Source organism: Lepidochelys kempii, chromosome 1, assembly GCF_965140265.1.
Source record: "Lepidochelys kempii isolate rLepKem1 chromosome 1, rLepKem1.hap2, whole genome shotgun sequence".
In the NCBI taxonomy this organism is placed as follows: Eukaryota; Metazoa; Chordata; order Testudines; family Cheloniidae; genus Lepidochelys; species Lepidochelys kempii.
The window spans coordinates 322,001,058-322,018,953 of record NC_133256.1 but is presented as its reverse complement, the minus strand read 5'-3'; the positions used below and the strand labels follow the sequence as shown (position 1 = coordinate 322,018,953).

Genomic DNA, 17,896 nt, shown 5'->3' with positions numbered 1-17,896 from the left:
TGTTTCCCTTTGCTCATCAGACAGGAAGTATCTAAGAGAAGATTGCTTGAATATTCTTCTTCTTCAGCATACTTCCAAGTTCCCTGAAGCCATCTATTATCTGCAAGATATCCCCTGACAATGTCATTAGTGCTGATATGAACCATCCCCAATGAATCCTTACATGTAGACTCCAGAAGCCTACCCAATCTCAGAGTGACTTGTGTCATGGCTCCAGCAATGCAGCACACTGTCCTGTTGTCTGTCTATCCCTTGAAGAATGTTCTTTCAATTCTTCTTAGTATTGAATCTCCAGTGAGGATCTGTCTGTCTTCATTGGCTGGTTGGAGAACTCTTTGTGGATAAGCTTGATTTTTCCTCACAGATTGGGCCAAGCTGCCATCCATACATTTCTCCATTCCCTCAGACCTGCTGGATCTTAAGAAGTATCTTCCATAGTTTCCATGTTGAAGACCTGGTATTGATTTTAAACTTCTAGCTATATAGAATTCCTCCTGCTTCTCTTCTCTCTGGTGGCCACAGTCTGTCTAGCCTCATCTGTCTCCAACCATGATCTCTTGCCTCTGGTGGTTATGAAATGCCAGTCCTCTCTGACTTCCTTTCTCAATGATTCCAGGCTCCATTCTTCCTTGACTCTGCAGTATGGGTGTTTCCCAAATCTGGTTGTCTAGGAAATCCCCAGTTTCTCTGATTCTTAGTACCATGTCCACTTGCCCCTCCAATACAAGAATCTTTTCCTCCAGCACAGCCACCAACTTGCACTTCGTATACAGGAAATCCCTTTGGTCCTCAGGCAAGAAAGAATAGGGCACATCTGTTGCTGGTCACCACCACTGTTCCATTGCTGTCCATGTCGATATCACACATAGTGCTGAACCTGGAAGGAAAGCTGCTCACACTCCCTCCCAAATTCCCCTGTTAGCTGCTATTACCAGCTCCTGGAGAGAATCAAAGGCTCAGTGACTTGGTCATACCTGCCCCGTCTTTATTATACAGTAGAACCTCAGAGTTATGAACACCTTGGGAATGGAGGTTGTTCGTAACTCTGAACAAAATGTTATGGTTGTTCTTTCAAAAGTTTACAACTGAACATTGGCTTAATATAGCTTTGAAACTACTATGCAGAAGAAAAATGCTACTTTCCCTTAATTTTTTAGTAGTTTACATTTAACACAGTACTGTAGTGTGCTTATTTTTTATTTTATTTTTGTCTCTGCTGCTGCCTGATTGCATACTTCCGGTTCCAAATGAGGGGTGTGGTGGACTGGACAGTTTGTAACCTTGGTGTTAGTAATTCTGAGGTTGTACTGTAGTAACATTCACCCAGCTGGGAAACAAATGATGCCATGTGACCAAAGTGGTCAGTCATCAATGATAACAACAAATAGTGATACATGTGGTGAATACAGCTGGCAAAGCTCACAATTTCTGGTTCATCAAAAATTTCACCAGTTTGCAATTTCCTGTGAACTGGAGATTCCGAGATCTTTTCTGAAACATGATGTTTCCAAATGGAAAAAAGCAACTCTCCAGACCCTGCAGCTGCTGAGTGAAATTGACATGATTATTATGTGCTTCACTGCTGCCCACCACTGATGCTATTTAGTGGTAGGCCACCATGAGACTGACAAGAATCATGTCAATTTTACTAAGCAGCTGCCAGGGCTTTCAGGATCTGCAGCTCCAGGGCATTCCCACTATGTTGACTGCTGTGGGCCAGGTATCCCAGACTTCCAGACTCCCGTAGTATAGCTAGCCTACCAGGCTGCAGGAGTTGGGTAGCTCAGGGAACCAGCTGGCCTGGGAGTCTGAAAGCACTGTGGTCCACAGCTCAGGGCAGTCCCAGGATTTCCAGGCTCCTGGCTTTGTGGCAGGACTTTGGGACTGTGCTTTTAAGGGCTGAGCTTCCCAAACAGAGCCTGGGTAGGGCACTGTGAAGCTCTTGCTATTGTTATGTACAGGCAGTTGGAATTGGACATAGGATAAAGTAGGTTTCAGAGTAGCAGCCATGTTAGTCTGTATCCGCAAAAAGAAAAGGAGGACTTGTGGCACCTTAGAGACTAACAAATTTATTTGAGCATAAGTTTTTGTGAGCTACAGCTCACTTCATCAGATGCATTCAGTCGAAAATACAGTGGGGAGATTTATATACACAGAGAACATGAAACAATGGGTGTAATCATACACACTAAAATGAGAGTGATCAGGTAAGGTGAGCTATTACCAGCAGGAGAGCGGGGGTAGAGGGGAACCTTTTGTAGTGATAATCAAGGTGGGCCATTTCCAGCAGTTGACAAGAACGTTTGAGGAACAGCGGGAGGAGGTGGGGGAAATAAACATGGGAAAATAGTTTTACTTTGTGTAATGACCCATCCACTCCCAGTCTCTATTCAAGCCTCAGTGAATTGTATCCAGTTTGCAAATTAATTCCAATTCAGCAGTCTCTCATTGGAGTCTGTTTTTGAAGTTTTCGTTGTTGAAGAATTGCCACTTTTAGGTCTGTAATTGAGTGACCAAAGAGATTGAAGTGTTTGCTGACTGGTTTTTGAATGTTATAATTCTTGACGTCTGATTTGTGTCCATTTATTCTTTTACGTAGAGACTGTCCAGTTTGGCCAATGTACAAGGCAGAGGGGCATTGCTGGCACATGATGGCATATATCACATTGGTAGATGTGCAGGTGAACGAGCCTCTGATATTGTGACTGATGTGATTAGGGCCTATGATGGTGTCCCCTGAATAGATATGTGGACACAGTTGGCAACAGGCTTTGTTGCAAGGATAGGTTCCTGGGTTAGTGGTTCTGTTGTGTGGTTGCTGGTGAGTATTTGCTTCAGGTTGAGGGGCTGTCTGTAAGCATGGACTGGCCTGTCTCCCAAGATCTGTGAGAGTGATGCGTCATCCTTCAGGATAGGTTGTAGATCCTTGATGATGCGTTGGAGAGGTTTTAGTTGGTGGCGGAAGGTGATGGCTAGTGGCGTTCTGTTATTTTCTTTGTTGGGCCTGTCCTGTAGTAGGTAACTTCTGGGTACTCTTCTGGCTCTGTCAATCTGTTTCTTCTCTTCAGCAAGTGGGTATTGTAGTTGTAAGAATGCTTGATAGAGATCTTGTAGGTGTTTGTCTCTGTCTGAGGGGTTGGAGCAAATGCGGTTGTATCGTAGAGCGTGGCTGTAGACAATGGATCGTGTGGTGTGGTCTGGATGAAAGCTGGAGGTATGTAGGTAGGCATAGCGCTATGCCTGGAAGTTTGGGGTCCATGGCCTCAGAGCTTTCCACATAGTGAGATTGCCCTGGAGCCACAGACCCTGGAAGCCCTGTGGTCTCTGGGACAGAGGCCTCCATCCCATGGATCCTGGAAGCCTGGGGTGGCGTGGCTCCCCAGCAGCTATGGGAACCTTACCTGCAATTTGACAAAAATTAATCAAACCCCAGATGTTTCTGCAAAATTTCCAGCTAGCTCTAGTGTTGAGCACAGTTGGCCAGCAATTCACAGCCTAAAATATATTCACAGAAAGGGCCAGCAGTTGTAAGTCAGCATAGCTCCATTGGAGTTAATGGAGTTATACCAGTTTCCAGCAACTGAGGACCTGGCCCACCGTGTTTAAATAATTTTGAGTAAGAACAAATGAATGAAAAAAACTAGTCTGTTCATGAACCATTTGCAAATAGAAAATAGGGGGAAAGGCCTAAATGCAAAGGGCAATAGAAGTGCAAAAAATTATTGCTATATAAATCTAAATTTAGATCACTAAATTAATATAACATATAAAAATGAAGAATTCTTAATACAGGCTATAAATTAATAGAAACTAGGTAATATAACTGAAAGAAACTAACCTGCAGCTAGGGAACATTTTTTACACATCCCAAGAACTGTGTTGTCCGCTGATGAAAACATGACAAAGACTGGTCTAGTTTGTCCTGCCCTACAGTGGGTCACTGTCAGCCACGGATGAATACAAATAAATTCAATCATCTTTGAAATGCTAATGGAGAGTATAGGTTGCATTGGCAGTGAAGATTTTCATCTTCACTTTAGTGCAGTTACTGGAATTTCTATCATCCTTTTATTGTTCTCATTCTTTAGTGATGTAAATCACTCCCATAAATTGAGTCAGGAGCTGGAACATTATTAAGAGTTTCATTCCAAGGTGACAGCAAAGCTATCCTAACTAAAGTCAAGGCAAGTGTAATCCAGTTTTCTTGATCTTGAAAAATAATTTTCCATTTTCAATTCCCTTTGAGGATCAGTTGCAGAGAGAGAGTTCTTGTGCATCAAAATTTAGAATCTCTGATAATGATTTCAGGAATGGTGATTAAATATATATTATACCTTGACCGCATAAAACCCAAGTAAACAGTTTTGTGATGATGTGGTGGGTAGAGAGGGCAGAATCTTGAATTCATGGGCAGAGTGGCAGAGGGCGTAGCAGTTATTCCGCCATCTAAACAAAATTCCAACACCGGGGGATGAGAAACTCAATCCCTGAGAATCTTCTATGTTACTGATTTGTCCTCATTACCGACTCTATGGCCATGGCTTTCCCCCTACTGCCCATTTCTATGATGGCATATACAGAGTTGAAAAGATGCTCAGTGCAGATACATGCATGAGGTACTAAGTCTCCCGCCCCCACACACACACTTTTATCTAGATACTGATATCTTGAAAATGGGGTCATATCTGAGTGCAGTCTGGCACCTGTGCATCAGAAATGCTACAGTGTTGTTGTGCTAGAAGTCTTCTATTGCCTCTCAGCCCCAGGATGAATTTTAACTAAGAGTATCATGACTTGTTCACCGTGATTATCTTGAACTGTGTTCCCATTTTCAAATGTGACTTATTCTGAGTCAGAACAAATGTATTGTTTAGAATCAAAGCAAGATGTTCTAAAAGTAACAATGATTATAAAGTAAAATGATAAACATTTATTACAGCAAAATTTAATGAAACCCCTTGTATGTTACTCATTAAATCATTCTAGAAAATGAAATAGCTAAGAATGAAATTAATTGGAACATAAAAACAAACGAACAGTCATACTGGGTCAGATCAAAGGTCCATCTAGCCCAGTGTCCTGTCTTCCGACAGTGGCCAATGCCAGGTGCCCCAGAGAGAATGAACAGAACAGGTAATCATCAAGTGATACATCCCCTGTCGCCCATTCTCAGCTTCTGGCAAACAGAGGTGAGGGACACCATCCCTGTCCATCCTGGCTAATAGCCAGTGATGGACCTATCCTCCATGAATTTATCTAGTTCTTTTTTGAACACTGTTATAGACTTGGCCTTCACAACATCCTCTGTCAAGGAATTCCACAGGTTGACTGGGCGTTGTGTGAAAAAAATACTTCCTTTTGTTTGTTTTAAACCTGCTGCTATTAATTTCATTTGGTGGCTCTAGTTCTTGTGTTATGAGAAGGAGAAAATAACACTTCCTTATTTATTTTCTCCACACCAGTCATGATTTTATAGACCTCTATCATATCCCCCTCTTAGTCGTCTCTTTTCCAAGCTGAAAAGTCCCAGTCCTATTAATCTCTCCTCATACAGAAGCCTTTCCATACCCCTCATCATTTTTGTTTCCCTTTTCTGAACCTTTTCCAATACCAATATATCTTTTTTGAGATGGGGCGACTACATCTGCACGCAGTATTCAAGATGTGGGCAAACCATGGATGTATATGAAGGCAATATGATATTTTCTGTCTTATCTATCCCTTTCTTAATATTCCCCACGTTCTGTTCTCTTTTTTGACCACTATTGCACACTCAGAGAACTATCCACAATGACTCCAAGATCTCTTTCTTGAGTGGTAACAGCTAATTTAGACCCCATCATTTTATATGTATAGTTGGGATTATGTTTTCCAATGTGCATTACTTTGCATTTATCAACATTTAATTTCATCTGTCATTTTGTTGCCCAGTCACCCAGTTTTGAGAGATCCTTTTGTAGCTCTTCGCAGTCTGCCTAGGACTTAACTCTCTTGAGTAGTTTTGTATCATCTGCAAATTTTGCCACCTCACTGTTTACCCCATTTTCCAGATCATTTATGACTATGTTAAATAGGACTGGGCCCAGTACAGACCCCTGTGGGACACCACTATTTACCTCTCTCCATTCTGAAAACTGACCATTTATTCCTACCCTTTGTTTTCTATCTTTTAATTAGTTACCGATCCATGAGAGAACCTTCCTTCTTATCCCATGACTGCTTACTTTGCTTAAGAACCTTTGGTGACGGACCTTATCAAAACCTTTCTGAAAATCTAAATACACTATATCCACTGGAACCCCTTTGTCCACATGCTTGTTGACCTCCTCAAAGAATTCTAGTAGATTGGTGAGGCACGATTTCCCTTTACTAAAACCATGTTGACTCTTCCCCAACAAATTATGTTAATCTATTTGTCTGATCATTTTGTTCTTTACTATATGTTCTTTCAACCAGTTTGCCCAGTACTGAAGTTAGGCTTACTGACCTGTAATTGCCAGGGTCACCTCTGGAGCCCTTTTTAAAGATTAGCATCACATTAGCTATCCTCCAGTCATTTGGTACAGAAGCTGATTTAAATGGTAGGTTACAGGCTGCAGTTAGTAGTCCTGCAATTTCACATTTGAGTTCCTTCAGAACTCTTGGGTGAATACCATCTGGTCCTGGTGATTTATTACTGTTTAGTTTATGTATTTGTTCCAAAACCTCCTCTAATGACACCTCAATCTGGGACAGTTCCTCAGATTTGTCACCTAAGAAGAATGGTTCAGGTTTGGGAATCTTCCTCACATCCTCAACTGTGAGGACTGATGCAAATAATTCATTTAGTTTCTCTGCAATGGCCTTATTGTCCTTGAGTGCTCCTTTAGCATCTTGATTGTCCAGTGGCCCCACTGGCTGTTTAGCAGCCTTCCTGCTTCTGATGTACTTAAAAAAATGTTTGCTATTACTTTTTGAATCTTTGGCTAACTGTACTTTAAATTCTTTTTTGGCCTTCCTAATTATATTTTTACACTTTATTTGCCCGAGTTTATGCTCCTTTCTGCTTTCCTCACTAGGATTTAACTTCCACTTTTTAAAGGATGCTTTTTTGCCTCTCCCTGCTTCTTTTACTTTGTTGTTTAGCCATGGTGGCTCTTTTTTGGTTCTCATACTATGTTTTTTAATTTGGGGGTATACATTTAAGTTGAGCCTCTATTATGGTGTCTTTAAAAAGTTTTCCTGCAGCTTGCACAGATTTTACTTTGGTGCTGTAACTTTTAATTTCTGTTTAACTAACCTCCTCATTTTTGTGTAGTTCCCCTTTCTGGAATTAAATGCTACAGTGTTGGGCTGCTGTGGTGTTTTCCCTGCCACAGGGATGTTAAATTTAATTATATTATGGTCACTATTACCAAGTGGTCCAGCTATATTCACCTCTTGGACCAGATCCTGTGCTGCACTTAGGACTAAATCAAGAATTGCCTGTCTTCTTGTGGGTTCCAGGACTAGCTGCTCCAAGAAGCAGTCATTTAAGTCATTTAAAATCATTTAACATTTTTTGATTAGCTAGACTTCAGGGTTAAAAATAATATTCAATTATTTTAGCAGCTAAGGATCCAGTTTTGTGAGGTGCTGAGGCTTAACTTTTCAAATGTGGGTGCATACAATTGGGCCCCGAATCCATTTTTGGGCACATAGATAAGTGTGGCCTGATTTTGGGAGGTGCTGATTACCGACAACTCTCACTGAAGTCAATGAAATTTGAAAGTGCATAGCACCTCCCAGAACCAGTCCCTAAATGAACAACTAAAAGCTATAGTGTCAGAAGAGTTAACGGGTGCTAAAAAAACTTTTTATTGAATGCAGAATCAGGTATGGCAGTTTTTGTTCTCCTTAGGATGATGTTAAAGCTGCATTATATAGTAGATTTATACACTGGAATAACTTTTCAGCTAAAAGAAATCAGAGATTTTTATTAGGAGTAGCTCATTAAGCCAACTTGTTAGAGCTTTGGTATCTCTTGGGAACCATCTTTTCCAGAATTAAAAAATAATTACTGCTCTTGGACAGTTCTCTTTTTCAAAGCTGAACTACTTAAGTAGGTTAAAATTCTAATTAACACTTACTTTACTTAATTATTCAGGCACCAGTTGCAGCTCCATGGTAAAGATTGAATTGAGTTTTGCACTTAAAATAGGGATTCAGCCTGTTTGTTTTACACGGAAAAATCCAGTTTGTTCTCGCCAAAATTGCAGCATTGGCTTTTTGAGCACAGAATGACTTTTTCAAGAATTTGCAAGTAAATCTGTTAAAGTAGGAGTTCAAATTAATTTTAAAAGAAGATGTGATAGGCGCCGCCTCTTGTGAGTGCCTCTGTCAGCTGGGTGTGATGCTGCAAGCTCTCCTGCCCCCAGCACAGCCCTGCAGGTTGTTGACCTCACTAGGTGGGTCGTCATTGGCTCAGCACTCTGGCCAACCCAGACAGTTTAAAATGGATGAACCCCTCCTGGGGTAGCAAAGGTTTCAACACACTGCCCTCCCCAAGGTCTTCAGCCCCATCTCTGGGCTCCTTTAAGTCTTGCCCTTCACTTGGACTTCCCAACAGAGCCTTGTCCCCTTCTTGGCACTTAGGCCACTTCACTAGTAGGCCAGTGAGGAGGATCTTGGCCTGTTCACTACTCTGGGCCCCAGCCCAGAGACCCTACACACAACAGCCACACATTGCTTCCTTCAGTTTGCTGTTGCTATTCCCTGGGCCTTTTCCCACGTAGCCTCTTTCTCTTCACCCTGACCTAATGGCTGAAGTTCTTAAATTCTTCCTCCTTGATGAATGCAAGTATCACCAGAGCCTATCTTCTGGTTCTCTTCTTGAGCTCCTGTGACCAGCACTGAGCACCCTTCCTTGCTCCTCTGGTCCCACCAGGAACTGACCTGCTAATGCCCTGAAGCTCCTTTTATCTGAGCCTGCTGATCTCTGATTGGCTGCTTGTATGCAACATCTCTTGGCAGGCTCACCTCTACTGCTCCTTCCTAGCGTGGAATGTGGTAAGACAGCAGGGCCTCTAGCAGGGGGCTTGAAAGGGCTAGGTACACCCAATCACAGAAGCCTTTTGAGAAATTTACAGTTGGTATCAAACTTTTTTTTTGTTGTCCCTCATGATCTTAATAATGGAATATCACAGATTCTTCAAACTTCCCTTATAATTAAAACTCACTGAAATAATGTACAGTAGTCTACATTTGAAGAATTGTTTCTAGAACTAATAAATAATTTTTTCCTGTTATTCTTCATAACTAAAAGTTGCTCCTTCAGCAGAGTCTGAAGAATATTGTTCTATTACAGAGAACTCACAAAGAACCGTCACATTTCAAAATGGCTGTAACCTTCCATTTTTCCTCAATGTTATTGAGGGGACAGTTGCCCCCACATAAGGAAGAATTGAAAAGATCATCTATCTCCTTTTACTCTCAACTGGACTGAGGCCGCTGACTGCCTGAGCAAAGATGGCTACTTTCTCCATTTTCCTGGTCCTCAGTGTTCCTGACAACGTAGTGGGCCACCATCTTCTCTAAAGGCAGCTTCGCTTCACCCTCTTGGAAAAAAATGGAGTACTTGTACCACCTTAGAGCCTAACAAATTTATTTGTGCATAAGCTTTCATGAGCTACAGCTCACTTCATTGGATGCATTTAGTGAGCTGTAGCTCACGAAAGCTTATGCTCAAATAAATTTGTTAGTCTCTAAGGTGCCACAAGTACTCCTTTTCTTTTTGTGAATACAGACTAACACGGCTGCTACTCTGAAACCTTTGAAAAAATGGGAAACAGTGGCCATTTGAAAGAGGTCTTGCAACTGAGGGAAGCTATGCATTTAATCCATTAAAACAATGGGAGATGGTCACCATTTTGAAAGGTAGGGCAGGAGGAAATGAAAAACGTGTGTGTTTAAGTGTGCATTGTATATGTATACAAAGGAATATATGGGGTGTAGAAGGGCAGGGGAAGGGGATATGTGTGTGTGTATATGTGTGTGTGTGTGTATATATGTGTGTGTATGTATATACAGAGAAATTTGAAGTACAGGAGGGAGGAGCGACTGGGCTAGAGTGTATGTGCAGGGGGAATGTAAGGAGGTGCAAGAAGCAGAGATATTTGGAGGAAAGAAGTGGCACTGAGATGTACACTCCTGGTTTCTTTGAACTCTCCAGCATGGCATAAAGAAGCCAGAGTGTACTGGTGAATCTGAAGTGAGCATTTAAAAAATGATTGATACCTCATATCTTCAAATCACTGGAAATATTACATAGTAACATTCCCTTTGAATTTCTTGTTTAGTGTTCATGAATGAAACTCTTAATGAAATGGAAATTCCCAGACAAAATTTATGTTAAAGTGGAGTTAAGGTTGAGAATATATATCAGTAATTTAGGGTAAAATATGTTACAGGGCTATTGTAATTATCCCAGAATCAAGTGTTATAAAGTCGGGAAATTCAGATTTAACGTTGAACTTAAAAAAATGCAGACATATTAAGGTGTTGTATTAAGGAAAGGCACAACTGGGTACCCAAACAAGCTTATCTCTGCCAAATAGTGACACCCTGATGGGGGTCAGGGGGAAAGAGAAAAATTATAATGCTTCTTTAAAATCAGTTTAATCTAATATAGAATCACAAGCACTGACATTTCTTAAATGTATTGGATGATGTCCATTCACTCTGAAATTCCAGGGATCATAATGTTTGGTTTTGTACTGAGAGGTACTCTCAACTTTAACTCCATTTTAATGTAGTTTTAATCTAATATTAATACAATCTACATTAGCTATATCTGCCAAATTATTCTGAAAAGTAGTAATGAAAGTAGCTGTTACCATAGTGCTTATGATTATTCTAGGAATACCTTTTTTTTTAGGATCCTTTCCTAAGTAAGGATGAAGCACCAGGTACTTATTGGCCCTATGAACTTGGACAAGAAATGGGAATCTGGGTGAACAATTCTGATGGAGTAACTCCAGCTGTTGGCAAGGTTGGTTTATTAAATTAGCCTATATGTAGGTAGCAGTGTTGTTTTTCAGTGTTAGCGACTCTTCAAAATCAGAAGTCATAATATGTTAATCAAATACTTACGGTCAATTCCAGGCATGGCCCCCAGGAGATTCGGTGTTTCCTGACTACACTAACCCCAGGACAGCTGATTGGTGGATCCAGATGTGTATTGAGTTCAAAACTGTCCTTGACTATGACGGACTCTGGATTGTATGTCTGAGTATATTTTCCTTCTCTTTTTTCCAAAATAAAGAAGACAACTTGTACATATGTAAAACTTTTTATTTAAGGATATGAATGAACCAGCCAATTTTGGAACTGGCCAGTACCCAGGCTGTGCTCTTAATGACCTCAACTACCCTCCTTATGTTCCTAGTAAGTGCCTTTTAAAAAACTCTTTATCTGGATTGGTTATTTCCTCAAACAGTGCAAAGTTTCTTGTTTTCCATCTTTACTTGCCTATTGTTCCATCAGTATAGATTCAGTTACATAATCATTTAGGGTTCAGTTGTCCCCAGCCCTTAAGGGGGAGACAGCATAAAAACATTCTTCAGTCAGTCTGGCGACTGTGCCAGAGGGCTAAGCAAATGGCATTCCTTGCACTTCCCCAAGTGAAAGACCTGCTTCAAGTTAGTGCTACTGCTGGTATTACCACCCCATGGTCTTTTGTATGGCCTCATCACGCACACTGGTTAGCAGAGCTGGCCTCAAATAGGAAAAAAGTGTACCCTGCAACCTGTGAAAGGATAGCTGTCACAGGGTGGCTGGCCCCTTTAAGCAGAGATGGACCCACCCCCATCTGTGACACAAGTAGCTTGCTTCCCCAGATGAGGAGAAGCAGAAAGGTCATGTAACTTGCAGGTGAGGTGCTTTAATTAGGCCTCCTAGTGAAAGATAGGAGGCCTAGGGAAAGTTTGTTGCAGGGAAGGAAGAGCAGAAAGACTCCAAGAAGGAAAACATGGGAGATGCAGCAAAAGATCCAGTGGCCCCTTGAAGGAGTCTAGGTGGGTCTGAGGGGGACAGAGACTGAAAAGAGCTCAGGAAAGACTGAACACTGAGCTAGAGGGATTTCAGAAGAGTGTCTGAGAAGCAGACCCTCAGGATGCAGGAGCTGGGCCCAGCTTGAGACTGGGCTGTAGACTACTCTGTGGTGGATTTTTGTGTTTGTTGTTTTTGGACCTGTATACCCCAGAAGGGGGGGATTATTGTAAAATGACTCGGGCTAAGCCATTGGAGTAGCTAAACCAGGCTGTGGGGGGTTTATCTGAGAAGCCCTGAGGAGAGGAAACTGAGTCAGAGCTGCTGGAGAGCCACCCCAGGCCAAGAGAGGGCACTCAAGAAACAGTGATCCAGCCACAGTGGCACAGAAGCTGTGCTCCTCTGCTGCCCTTAGAGGCACACAAGTGAGCTCCAGGAATTCCTTCTGCAGACTGGCCCTCTGCCCTTTCCCCTACTGTGGGCTACAGCTTTCAACCGTAATTAAGCCCTTAGTGGCTCTCTAAATCACAAGCAGCAGGAAGAAAACTTAGGTATTTCAAGTCCATATTTTATATAGGAGGGAAAAATATTACAAAGATTTGAAAAGGTGTCAAATTCTCTATGTATATACAGCAATAGCAGCTGTGTGTGCTGCACAAGTCTCTGTGGAATTTCTGTGGAAGTGCTTAGATGCTTTGCAGAACCCTCTGTGAATTCCCTCAGGAAGTGTGTGAATTCTTTTCTCCCACGTTGTGTGAATACAGTGTTGCTTTAATGTGAGAACACTGTAAGTTTTATTACAAGTTTGACTTGTGACGTTGTATGGGACAAGGGTATATCACTCTCAAGTCAATGTCACCTCACAAGAGGTTCCTGAATTTAGCATCAAAATAACTTGCACAGATACACACACAATCTTACAATCAGCACAAAGTACTAGTTCTACTAGTATTTCAGTGAGGAGATATCCAATGGGTTATCTTATTAGTAATCTTAAAGGCTCCTTTATTCTCTTCACATTGGCTAAAACAATGCCTCACAGATGCAGTTTTACTGTCTCACTAAGCAGCCAGGACTTTATCATTAGGCAACGTGTAGATCAGCAGTTCTCAAACTGTGGGTCTGGACCCCAAAGTGGGTCATGACCCCATTTTAATGGGGTCACCAGGGCTGAAGTTAGACTTGCTGGAGCCTGGGGCCGAAGCCCAAGCCCCATTGACCAGCCCCGAAGCCCAAGCCCCACCTCCCAGGGCTGAAGCCGAAGTCTGAGGGCTTCAGTCCTTGGTGCTGGGGCTCAGGGTTATGGGCCCCCTGCTTGGGGTTCAAGCTGTTGGGCTTCAGCTTTGCCCCCACCCCACCCGGGGCAGTGGGGTTCAGGCAGGGTTAGGCTTTGGTTCCCCCCTCCTTGGGTCATCCTTTGTTGTCAGAAGGGGGTCGGGGGTGCAATGAAGTTTGAGAACCGCTGGTGTAGATCATGGAATATAGGCAGTAATGAAATTTTATTCTAGGAAGGGAATACACTGCCATCCCAGAATATTTTTTTCTTTGGGTTGTGGTATGCAAGGCTTGAAAACCACTTTTCTGCCAGGCAAGGGAGCAAATTTAGGGCAAATTGTCATGGGCATAGTTTGGGGGAGAGAGCGGGGGGCATTGTCCCCCCAAATTGCAAGCCTTAGGCAGGCATGGAATTTGCCCTCCCGCCACGTGTGGCCCATTGGCCTGACTGGAGCCCTCCCCCAACTCCCCCAAATATTAAAGTCAAACTACGGCTAGGCAAATTTGTTGCTGTTTTGTACTGGTGCAATTTCATTAAAATAGCATGTAGTTCCCAATTGCCATTTCCCCCCTGAATTCTCTGATTTTGCAGCAAACGTGTGTGAACTGAATCATGAGTTTTGTGTAGTTCTAAGGCCTGATCCACACCTCAGTGTAGTCAGTAGGAATCTTTCCTTGAATGGGCTTTGGATCAGGCCCACTATGTTGTGCTGTAGGTGTCACTTGGATGTGAGAGGTTAAACTTCAGCCCATCTGTGATGAAAGGTCAAGATTCCTAGGCACTTTTCCAAAAAAGTAACTACTGTAGTTATCTCTGTATCCTTGGCAACACTTCTCTCGGGAAGATAGGTTCTAATAAAGTTGTAGGAGAGTGATGGGGTGGACAAACCTCTTACAGTACCCAACATTAAAACTATGGCGTTAAAACTATGTCCCAGGAAACTAGAAGCCCTGCAGCTGGTGCCAACAATCCAGCAATTAATCTAGTCAGCATTTCACCAACAGACCCCTGCTGTGCTAGCAAGCCTAATTGGCAGCAGGCAGCTGATACAGTTCATTGTTGGCAGTGAAATATTGGATATTTTTACTTTGTTTTTCTCTGTTGCACTCCAATATGGATGCTTTGTAACAGTAACATTTTTATTTTTAAATCTCCTGTTCCCTCACTGAGGTACTCAGGACACTGAACAAACTCATGAATGAAACACAACAAAAGTACAATATTATTAAAGATTGTAAAATACTGAAAACAATAGAAATTTTTTTAAACTGGAAATATCAAGAAGATTCTCACCCTGCTCCTCTATTTGTAGGAGTTTGTTGAACTTAACTATTACACACAGATCCTACCACTGCTACCCAGGCCAATCTCCCCACTGATTTCAAAGATCAAGCCCTTAAAGGCTTTCCATAGTCACCTTAAGTACGCCTCTTTTGTTGTTGGCATTAATTGTACCCACAAATAAGGTCACTGAAATATCTAAGCTGCTTTGCATTCATATATAACAAACTTAGCCACTGTTATCTCAACTGTACCCACAATTATTTGCACCTGTAATCTGAACCCATAAAAATGGAGGCCGAAGATTGAAAAGCTGGCCCTTAAAAAGCAATTTTCTATAAAAACCCCCTTAAGTTGTGGATTAATATACAATTGTGAAAATAAGCTGTATGATCGAGGCAGAAATCGAGGAGGCTTTGCAGTATTTAAAATAAGAATGAATCATGATAATAGGATTCTGTCTTGGTAATTTTATTTTACATTTCCCTTTGTTTCTCATGCAGGACAGAACTGATACTTACTTATCACCAGAATATTACACTTAGCCATAACTAGTGAATTGTCTGTCAAATTACTTGGAAATGGACTGTAAATTAAATGATTCCACATGCAATTCAGCCACAATGGAGACTTTACAGCCTGTTGTGTCAAAGGATCCAATCATAAAGATTCTAGCTCTAGAAGGAGAGTAGAGAGGACATGCTAATATGGTTTTAGATACTGGAGATTACATTTTGTAGTCATTTCAAACATACAGTAGCATGGGCTCCAGTAGCTCCACTGTCTTTTAAGTCCGACATGCTGCAGGGAAAGAGAGGCAGGATTTGAGCCTAGTTATGAATTCTTACTCTGTCACAGAGGCCTTACGAGTCACACTGCTTAATTGCCATCTACAATGATAGTGATATGCAAATTGAGGACCCATGATTTCAAATAATTATGCAAGGTCTTTGTGCCTTTGCATTTTTATTTTTGTTTGACACTGGAATTTACTAAAGTTTGTCACTCAATAGGAAACAAGTGTCATCCTGTAGGATTATTATTGATCCAGTGATTTTTCCTTTTGTGTGTTAGTATTTGAATCTACATTACCTTTCTAAAAGATCTGATTTTCTAGGCATAGAACTGGACTACATTAACACAGCCTACTCAATAGAAACATCCCTTTGAACATAATATATCTAGGCGTTTCCAGGTGCTTGGTTTTCGACTGGAAAGTCTAATCAAAATGGGAACCTGACAGTGTCCGGTCAGATGTCCTGGCTGGACACCCAAAGTCCGGTTATTGGAGGCGGGGGAGGCAGGGAGGTGCCGGGTCATCACCTGCGCCAGCCACTACTCAGCTTGTGTCAGGCGCCTGCAGCTCCCAGACCCGGGTTTGCAAGTGAGTCCCTCCTGACCTGGGTGGGCAGTGGGTGGGAGGGGAAAAGCAGCGAGCAACGGGGGGGTAGGGGGAAGACGAGTGAATGGAGTGGGATATTGGGGGAAGAGGCAAAGCAGAGGAGGTTCTGGCACTCCTGCTGGAGTGTCTGCTTTTAAATATTACCAAGTTGTCAACCCTATGCTAAGTCCATCTAGAAGAAGGTTTGTCACTATTGTCTTTAAACACCCAGCAATCTAAAAAGAATAGATCCTGCAGTGCTTCAGCTTTTATTCCTTTTAAAATCTTCAGGATTTTGTTCTATATTGTAGTATTTCTTCATTGAATACAATTGTGAAGAGGTTTGAAATTTGATCTGAATAATTCTCTAACTTTACATGTCATTCTCAGGAATTATCGATTACTCTCTGGCTCAGAAGACATTATGTCCAGACTCAAAAACTTATCTGGGGGATCATTATAACACACATTCTCTCTTTGGCTGGTCACAGACACCACCAACTTTTGTGTAAGTCATCAAGTATCTCCTTCTAAACATGCAGTTTAAACAAGAATTTAAGAACAGCTGGTGTTACATGGGAAACTTTGAAATGGGCTCTACTTAGAAATATCTGTTTAGTTCTCTTTGCTTTTTATGTACTAAGGACAATTTCAAGGAATCAGAATCTTTGCTTCTGTCATGTTAATTTATTTCAGATAAAGTGAAAGGGCCTAATTCTGATAGGGCCTAATTCTTCAGCTGTTACTCATGTGAAACTAAACTGAGAAGTTCAGTGACTTCTGTGAAAGTTCTCCCACACAACAGCTACAGAATCAGATCTAGTGATTTCACAACCATTTCCCATAGCAGCTAATTATGATGTCATATGTAAAGGAGTATTTATTACTTTAGAGGAAGAATCAAAAATATAGACTCCCAAGATAACAAAAATCCTCTTTTCATGGACATGTCTTGACTTGCCTGGAGAGTATATTATTTTTTTGGCATACGTCTGTGATGTGGCAAGGAAAACCCAAAGGGCATTCTGAATGGTGGAGTTACATTGCATTGCAGTTATAGGTTAATGTAAAAATTATCATTTTTGCAGCTGGAAAATGCTGAGCTATTTCAGACTAACGGTATCTGTCACTATGAAACTAGAGTTAGTTCAAAGGCTGGATATGTTTTTTAGACTCTCAAAAAAGAAAAATCAAATGGGCACATCATGCTTGTTTTCAGTACAAATTGAGGTTAGACACAATTCTTTTTGTTGTATTAATAAAGAGCCAAAACCTGGCATCCTTATGTTGTTTTTACTCAGTCTTAACATTAGTATTTACTAACGGTAGTGTGGGCCCCATCATTCTGCTACTTTCTGTACAACCACATAAGAATACACAGTCTCTGTGCCAGAGAGAGCTCGGTAGAGAATTCAGATGTGGCCCACAATCTCACACCCTGGTATTTAGGATATTAAAGGAGCCTATCCTTCAGTCCACCTCCACATCTGAAAAACTGCCCTGAGGCTTTATAACCAAGTATTCTGCCACCCACGAGGCAGTCCATCGCAAACAGTAAGGCTGTGTGCTCTGCATGCTGTGTCAGCTGTACAGACCTAACACAGAAAGTAAAGGTCAATTTTGGCCCTTTTCATATCTGTCTTATTTCAGCTTCATAAACATAGCACCACACAAAAGTGCCTTTCTCAGCCATCCTCCTGCTTCTGAAGAATAGCACTGTTCATGAAAAATACAAACATTTTATTCAACCAAACACAAAGAATTCTTGAAGACAGAAAAATCATTTTCAAAATATAAAGTAGCTCCTAATGCATCTAAAAACAGAAGCAGGGTGTGCAGTAGAACTGGGCAAATGCTGCAAACAATATTCCGAGAATATTCATTTGGATTTTTTAAAAACAAATGTCTTCCATGGCTGTGTTCATGCCCCTTTTGCATTCACTTTCCACAAA

The 17,896-nt window shown here is 41.5% G+C and overlaps 1 protein-coding gene across 1 annotated transcript in view; it reads left to right on the top strand.

Annotated features, from left to right (window-relative positions):
* Positions 1-17,896, top strand: part of LOC140910706 (sucrase-isomaltase, intestinal-like) — a 98,657-nt gene that overhangs the window by 41,864 nt on the left and 38,897 nt on the right. Inside the window, exons 8-11 of the mRNA XM_073342416.1 lie at positions 10,895-11,008; positions 11,122-11,238; positions 11,319-11,403; positions 16,335-16,452. Of these exons, the coding sequence (XP_073198517.1) occupies positions 10,895-11,008; positions 11,122-11,238; positions 11,319-11,403; positions 16,335-16,452 (434 nt within the window). The remainder of the gene's footprint in view (positions 1-10,894; positions 11,009-11,121; positions 11,239-11,318; positions 11,404-16,334; positions 16,453-17,896) is intronic.